The sequence below is a fragment of the Ptychodera flava genome, unplaced genomic scaffold (assembly GCF_041260155.1).
Source record: "Ptychodera flava strain L36383 unplaced genomic scaffold, AS_Pfla_20210202 Scaffold_81__1_contigs__length_545109_pilon, whole genome shotgun sequence".
Taxonomy (NCBI): domain Eukaryota; kingdom Metazoa; phylum Hemichordata; class Enteropneusta; family Ptychoderidae; genus Ptychodera; species Ptychodera flava.
This window is the reverse complement of record NW_027248403.1, coordinates 128,437-136,987: the sequence shown is the minus strand read 5'-3', so window position 1 is coordinate 136,987 and position 8,551 is coordinate 128,437. Positions and strand designations below refer to the sequence as shown.

The 8,551-nt window shown below is 40.3% G+C and overlaps 1 protein-coding gene across 1 annotated transcript; it reads left to right on the top strand.

Moving 5' to 3' along the window:
- Positions 1 to 2,162: 2,162 nt before the first annotated feature.
- LOC139128971 (uncharacterized) lies at positions 2,163 to 6,313 on the top strand. The gene is made up of 2 exons (XM_070694651.1): positions 2,163 to 2,475; positions 6,182 to 6,313. The coding sequence occupies exons 1-2, from the start codon at positions 2,227 to 2,229 to the stop codon at positions 6,311 to 6,313; spliced, it is 381 nt and encodes a 126-aa protein (XP_070550752.1). The 5' UTR covers positions 2,163 to 2,226.
- Positions 6,314 to 8,551: the final 2,238 nt, after the last annotated feature.

Sequence of the window (8,551 nt, the reverse complement as noted above, 5' to 3'; positions counted from 1 at the left end):
TCTTGCTTGCTTCTGTGCATTAGGCAATCAAACACATCAGATAATAGACACAACGCAGTGACTAAACTCTGCGTAGGATTGTCAAAGGACAAATACATGACACAGGGCAGGAAAATAGAATTGTTACAAATCCAAGACATTAAAGGTTTGTGAATAGTAAAATTGAAATCACTGAAAACGTGATTTTCACTCGTTAAATAATGAATGGAAAGGCACAAGCAAAGAATTTATGGCACAAAAATTGTTTAAGTGTCTATATCAAATTGTGTCAGTCATTCGCTCACCGGCTCTATCCTACTATCGTCCACTGTTATGTTAGTCCTTGTGACAAAACACTCACCCGCATTGTCCGTATTATCCATGGAGATAAAACTCTCTGGTACCTCCATGGTATTATCGTACTGTCTTCCATGTCAGTCCTGACAAAACGATATGAGCTATAGGCTGTGCTGCTGATAAAGGCCGAAAAAGCTAGGCTGTCATTGCTGAACAAACCGGTTTGTGAACATTACCGGCTGAAACAATTTGGGCAAAAAACCTACAATTGCCGAAGCATCTAGAAACCTGTGAAAAGTTTTGTATGACTGTACTGTATCATGTATGATCTGTTAGAAGACAGTGTGCGAGCTGCGTTGTTTTCCAATCATGTACACTCAAAAACTTCTAATCTTTGACATAGTTTTGACAAGATATTCAGAGCCCATATAAGACATGGAAAATCATGTTCTCCATAATCATGACTCAGTATCTCACTTTATGTTATTCCCAGCGATCTGTAAACGTTGATTGCCTGACTGTACTGTGTAAAGGGTCACACCCTGCACCCTGCCAGGCACGCCCAGCTACAGGGCACATAACGTTTTTTTCAATGAATCATTCTATCGCACATGTTTTTAAATGCAACTGTGAATTTCCCATATTTTTCACAATCGGCAATGTAAGCTTAGGTCTGTTGTAGTTGTAACTTCTACACTGAATACGTCGTCAAGTGTGAACGTTATGATATTAATCGCCGCGAAGTACATCAGACGATTGCACAACACTGGTTTGGCCACATAGAAATGCTTGGAAAGCAATCACAGCAGTCATTTGATGTCTTCGGTGTAGTAGAACTCATGGGGTAGAATTACACCACCAAAATAGTCTAGCCAATCGCTTGTTTTATTAATAATCTTGTAAATTAGGGCTTGCCTTCTGGAAAATTTGTGATCATATTCCGTGAGGTTGGCAAAACAATCAGTGAAGTGTTTGTAGCGAAGTACGCGCCTGGCTACAGGAGTAAAATTAACCCCCTTTGCTTTCACAAATTTGATCCATTTTCTGGCCAGATCATCTCCATTGGCCATTGAAACAATTTTGATACTGAATGAGAACAATGCATAGCAAGACAATGCTTAGGCACAGTTACAACTCTTTACAATGGATTTCGAGAAGGCACACAAAAGCACTGATGTGAACAGTGCCGGCGGTCAATGTGCTTTAAATGATGTCATACTGACATTTGCCAAAGTTTACCGAAGATTTGTATCTTGGTTGCCAAGGGCATCGCTAGGGCCTTTATTCGGAACTGGGAGCGCAGTTTGAAAAATTCCAATGAAGATCTTTTTTTGACCATTATATTCGTCAAAATACACAAGCAATAAAAATTTCATTTTTACTCTTCACAAGACCTTTAAAAGTTGGCAGTTTAAATCTTTATTTGCAATACATATCATAGTCAAACGTATTAAAATAAAATAAACAATATCCAGGAGAAACCTGTGCTGAGACAAAGACACCTATTCCCACCCCCACCCCTGGGGATGGACATTTAAGCAATCCCCTATGATCAAATGTGGGTACTACATATAGGAATGTCTGCCTCTAGAGGGCGGGCATCATTAATGGTGTTTGTTAGTGATTTCCTCCACATAACTTTGCATGTGTGGGTGTTACAATAAACATTAAACATGGCTGTCATAGATGCAGATGTTCCGCTTTCCTGTCTCAAATTTTCACTCATTTTGTCCATATGACTCTGAAACTCCAGGAAACTATTGGAAAGAAAGAGTTATCTTGAAATATTGAGGTACTTGCCGATATTTGGAAAATTAAATGAGAAAATATTCTACGAAAATGCAGACAGGCTTACACAATAACCATTTTCAGAGGCATATTATTCACAGCCGCATCACTGAGTGATATGGATCCGCAATATGCAAATTTGTAGGGTATAAATAGGTTACAATGCAGCCGGACTTTCTCCCTCATTTGCAACAGTCCTACGTTGCACACATCATGGCTTCGTCGCAACCAGCTGCACCAGCCGCTATGGCATTCGTTGAACAGCACCGGCCAGCCCGGGCGTCTACGGCCCCACAGCCGCCTCCTGCTGCTGCAGCACCCGTTGGAAATCCGCAGCCTGTTACTGGTACTGGGATTAATGCGACAGCTAGAGGAGAGCCACAACCAGTCCCAATAAAGGATACCAACCAGGTGAGCTCCTGTTCTGAGTACGTGGTTTCTGCGTCGGTGCATCGCTGAGAACATGCTTCTTTCTATTTCTTCTCTCTCTCTCTCTCTCTCTCTCTTATTGCTCGGTGTGTTCTTGTGCTTCGCGCTCTCTTGCTTTCTATGTCTTTTTTTTTGGTTGCTGGCTGCTTTCCCCAGCACTTCCGCGGCTGTGTGTGCCATGTTGTACTGTAGTGCACCTGTTGCTATAGTATGGGCGACAGGTGGGTATCTTGCATTCTCTTTCTCACTTTTGCTCTCTCTCTCTCTCTCTCTCTCTCTCTCTCTTATTTGTACGTTTTTGTCATGTACTCTGTGTATTTTGTGTGCCATGCATATTTATGTTTAGTGTGGCCCAGGTAGGCTAATGCCGGCGAGGGTGGCCATGAGATTGGCCAGGCAGTAACCTGGGGTTGCCGATAGTGTAAGGCCCAGGTAGGCGAGTGCCTGCGAGGGTGGCCTGATGTGATCGGTGAGGCAGTAACCCACTAATGAGTAAGGGGTGCTGCAGGGGTATCAATAGGTATTGGTACCGTATGCGAGGTTTGGACAAAGCGATTTAGATTTACACTCATGAGCTTGGACTATATCAGCAATAATGCCTAGTATTGGAGTTGGCAAAACAAAAACAAAACAAAAATGAACTAAAAACTAAATAAGACAAACTTAAAGAGGCACTCCCACTTGGTAACATTTTTAAAACACATTTTTAAAAATAGTGACAACATCACTGTTCGCTCCCATATAGTTATCAAAACAAGTTAACAATTGTATGAAACATGGACATACATGTACAGACAGACTGACATACACAGACTGGCACAGAGTGATGACATTGACCCCAAGTGTGCCTTGGCCCATGAAGAGTGATAAAGATATAACAAACAGCTGAATGTAATGATGAAATAGTTAAGTATAGGCCTATACAGGCACTGAGAGTGAATATGTTACAGTAATTTGATTAGTTTCTTTTCCTTTTCTACTTCTGTGATAATCTTTAAGACAATCAATCTGCAAGGCAGTTTATGTATTGACAAATATGTTTTCTTTTACAAGCACACAGTAAACTGTTCTTGATTTTTCATTTACAATATTTGACATAGACTGAAATACATAACATGCAACCAATGTTTACACTTTGCCCATACACCAGATACATGGAGAAATTTCAACATAAAATCATTACTCAGAAAACCCTATACAGGGAAAAGTAAACATTGTTTTCTTCCAGAACAGCTGGTGCATCCACATCTGGAGCAACTTACAAACTTAACCAAGTACACAAGGATGATGACACAAGAGATAAAGTTAAACTGTGGTGAACTTGACTATTCCTTTCAAATCCTTATCTAACTTGACATGTTAAAAAAATACACTGCATGGTTAATTACGCACAAAAATACATGGGGTGGACCATTTGATCAGGGATGGTGTCTGGAAGATCGGTGAGGTACATCATCTTTTTTATCCGATCCATTGTACATTCTTTTTTCCCCACTCTCCCACCTTTTCTTTTTATCAAACCTTCTCTGGCTGAATTTTTTATTGGCATTTGTTTGGAATTTTTTCAAAATCTGCCAGGATTTTTTTACCGCATTTCAAAACCAAATAAAGTTATCCATATCAAATGCTTACTAAATCAACACATTATATACTCTTAATTCCAGTAGGTATAAAATTACCAAAACAAATCTTAAAAATGCAAAATGAAAGATATCCCAGTAAAACTGACAGTTTCGCAAAGTTGCCCCAAAAATTCAAAATTCCGGATTTCAACTTAATTTCAATATATCTTATTAACAAAAACCCTAAGAACCAATTTACTAAATATCAAAGCAATCAGATTTATAAATTTTGAGAAATAAATTTTTTGACCAAAAATGAGAAAAATTGCCCCCAAAATACAAAATTGCAGATTTCATCCTAATTTTAAATATATCTCATTAACATAAACCCTAGGAACCTGTACACTAGATATCAAAGCTACCAGATCACAAGTTTTAGGAGAAAAACTTTTTGACCAAAAAAGGCAAAAATTGCCCCCAAAATAAAAAAAAATTGCCAGTTTCAACATACCTTCAATACAGTATATTGGGATTAATCTTAGATACCTGTATACCAAATATCAAAGCTATCAAATCAGTAGTTTTTGGATAAAAAATTTTTTTATCAAAAATTGGGAAAATTGCCCCAAAATTACAAATATGACAATATCAATACAATTTGCACAAGCATGACTGAGGTCATTCTGAGGAACATGAATATGAAGTTTCATAGCAATCAGACAAGCGATTTCAGAGAACAAGATTTTTTGACTAAAAACTGAAAAAATACCCTAAAAATACAAACATGCAAATTTCATCCCAATTTTTGCACACATACTTTAGAATACCTAAAGAAATCTGCGTACCAAGTTTCAACCAAATCTGACCACTGCTTACTGAGTTTTAGCCATTTGCAGGATTTTTCCTTTTTTTCCCCCTCATTTGCATATTTTTGGCACTGACATGTTCATTTGAACAAATTCACATCTCCACCCCTAGGTGCACCTGTACACCAAATACTAAGACAGTAGGTGCTACGGTTTAGGAGTTTTTGATGTGGACGGACTATACATACATACATACATACATACATACATACATACATACATACATACAGACGACATTTTTCCACCTTATACGAATACCTCCCATTTGCATATATACATATGCATATTCTATGGGAGCTAAAAATCCAACGGTCGATATTTGATGTTCCCACTGCGCACCGATCGCAAGATATCAATAAAAATATGTCATTTCCCAAGCGTATTTTTCACACCCCGAAGTCTTACGATCGTTTCTGATTATGACCCGAAATCCCCCGAAGGTTTGTTGTTGTGCTGATTGACGATATTCTAGGGAGTCCATAATAAGTTTGAACGACGTAATTTTACCTTCTACTGCAAAGACTTTATGTACAGCATTATGCCTTCAGTTCAGGTAATTTTTTTTTTAAACTTCTCCTTAGTTTTTGTTGTTTCATTATTCTCTGTCAGTTTTATTATATTTTAACCAATACCATATAGATATCAGTTTTTTGTGTAAATATTAGCCGCCTCTGATGACTACATCTTGTTGTCTGCTACACAGTTATGCGTGGTTCGATACATAGCAGCCGCCGCGTGGTATGCATGCATACCACGTGGCGGCCGGTATGTATATATCTGTGCTAGTCACCTATGCGAATTCTGGTGGAATCAGCAAACTCTGTTTTCCATTTTTTTCCAAGTCAGTAAGACTAGGCTTTCCCCCTCGGGGCATGACCGATCACTAACGCGAGTGGTACTGTGGCGTACAGCAGCATGAGCGTAGACTCGTACTCCGTAGCTTAGTTGACAGTGGCCCCAGTGCCAAACGTTCAATGTTCTGAAGCTGAATTTAGGTGGGCCACCGGAATTCAAACTTTTACTTTTTTAAGGACATGTTTTTATTGATATCTCATGATCTGTGCGCAGTCGCCAAGTCAAATATCGACTGTTGGCATTAAAAATGTTACCAAGTGGGAGTGCCTCTTTAAAAAATGTTATATGTATACGTGCTTTTAGTTCTTGGTTTTATGATCATGGTTTGCTGATAGCTTAGTTATAAATTCACGCAAAAAAAGATGTCGAATGGCTAGACTCGGAGTTCATTTCTCTTTGTTTCAGGCGGGCGAGTTAGAAGCACTTAAACTGCAGGTGAAACGACTGCAAGATATAGCAGAGACTGCGTCTGTAGATGATACTTTGGCAAAAGTTATGGAAATGGCTCACACACCATCACTGATAGGGCTACTGTAGCTGCCCACCCCAAGTTATCAAGATTTAGAGCTGGCCTAGCGCAGTTTCGAATCCAACGAATTTGGAAAGGAAGCAGGGCGTCTGTTGGTGTTACTCTTAGGAAACAAGGAGGAAGAGATCGCGGTGAAAGTTACCAAGTTCTTGCGACACTCGCCCCGTCACCCCCAGAGTCAACGATATGAGCCATTAAACCGACAGAGAAGGAATGTTAATGACATCACCTACTATGCATGTGGAGCGGTTGGTAATATGGCCAGAGCTTGCCCAACTGCTAGTAAAAAGAAGTCTTAGGTTGCGCGTATTTTGTGATTTTTGTGGCACGCTCTTATCATGGTTACGCACTGATATGTAATTCATTTGAAACTTGATATTAACGATTTCGTTCGAGAGGAATTACTGTAAATTGTGTCTTTTCCCCCCTCGTCCTTGTTCCCGATTTCTCCTTGTATTTTGCCACTTTTACATTACCGTTATATCCCGAACAAAGGGAAGACAGTATGGCCCTTTACATTTAGGCAATCTTGCGTTTGCGAGGTCCTGTCTAGGGATTCCCTCGAGCCGAAAAACATTCTTTTAGTATCGGTTTTATTTATACTACCCCCTTTTTGACAAAGTAAATATACAAAAAAAAAAACTGTAGGTTTCGGTCGTTCTCATTCTCCTCATACATACCTTTTAATTATGTTACAGGGGGTACCACAGTCCTGGGAAAAATCCTCTTCTGAACTTTGGCCAGTTAGGCATACTACTTGCGCATGGATAACGCTTGAGGGGGTCCCTTAACAGGACCAAAGTGCTCAGTCCCCGGACCCACATGAAGTGGCAGCCGGTTTGTGCAAGGCATCTCCCAGCCTCCTCAAGTTCCGAAACCCTCACGACTTCATAGCTGGGGAAGTACACAGACACCAGGCGATATGGCAGAAGATGGCTCATGACACTAGCAATCGCACTCAAACAATGAACTGGATTAGCGAAGGGGCTAACGTGACTGAATATTTTCAGCCTTTTAAGGGAACATTTAAGGGAGTTTTCTACGACGCCCTACCCCTTCTGCAAATTTTTGCAAATGCCCCAGCTTGTCAACAATTCATATATATCAAGTACAATTAATGACAGAATTCAAACCGTGGCGATATCAGCTGTAGGTTGGTCAGGACTGATCCTCCACCTAAAAGCCTAAAAAGCCCCAGATGTGTATCGACATGACGTGCCTGAATCTATGGATTGTAGATAAACCCTTTAAACTAGATAAATTAATAGAAGTTTCACGTTATCTGAATCAGTATGATTATCATTTTAAATCAGATGACAAAAATGGGTATGATCATGTATTTATCAGAAAGGAGGATCGCACATATTTTGGTTTCCAGTGGGCGGGATACTGGTTTGTTAATAACACATTGCCGTTTGGTTGGAAATCTTCAGCGTATATTTATCATACGTTAGGGTATACAATAACCAGTTACGCGCGTATGCTCGGTGTCCCATGCTTGCAATATATAGATGACAGGCATGGGGGACCATTGAGAATTGCAGGGACATCCCCCTTCAATGCGAGTCGCTGGACGAGCCTCGAGCTAACCGAAGCATCTGCCTACATCTTGTTAAATTATGTATTGATGCAGGTTATTTTATAGCCCTGGAAAAAAGTATACTTTCGCCAGTCCAATCCTTGGTCCTTCTCAGTATGACGGTGGATTCCGTTCAACGGACCTCCAGCATACCAGATTTAAAGAAAACACGTTTTGTACAGTTAGTCAAAAACGCATTATTACGAACCTGGTTATAGAATTGCATAAAATAATGAGAAATTGTATCTCATTCTCCCTTGCGATTCCGTGCGCTAGGCTGTATATCCGAAAAATGGCCCGCGCGCTGGCTAGTGCGCAAGTGTCAGCACAAAGCCTGAGAGGCCCGCTCAGATGCGAACTCAGTCAATGGTTGGAAATTGTCGAGACAGCAGGGACTTTTAGGTGGCAAGACGAAACCCACGTTGAACTGAAAATGTACACTGATGCCAGTTCGTGTAAATGGGGGGGGGCGGGTGTGTCAGCCACATTCGGAAAAAGCCGTTACCATAAGTGATAGTTGGGAGGAGGAATGGCAAAAAAGCCGATCATAGATAAAGAAACTGAAGCTCTTTGTAGAGCCCTCAAGGCATTTGGTCAAGAAGTTTCAAATTCTCGCGTTGACATTTTGTCAGACTCGTGAACCCTTGTGCATGCCTGGAACCAGGGG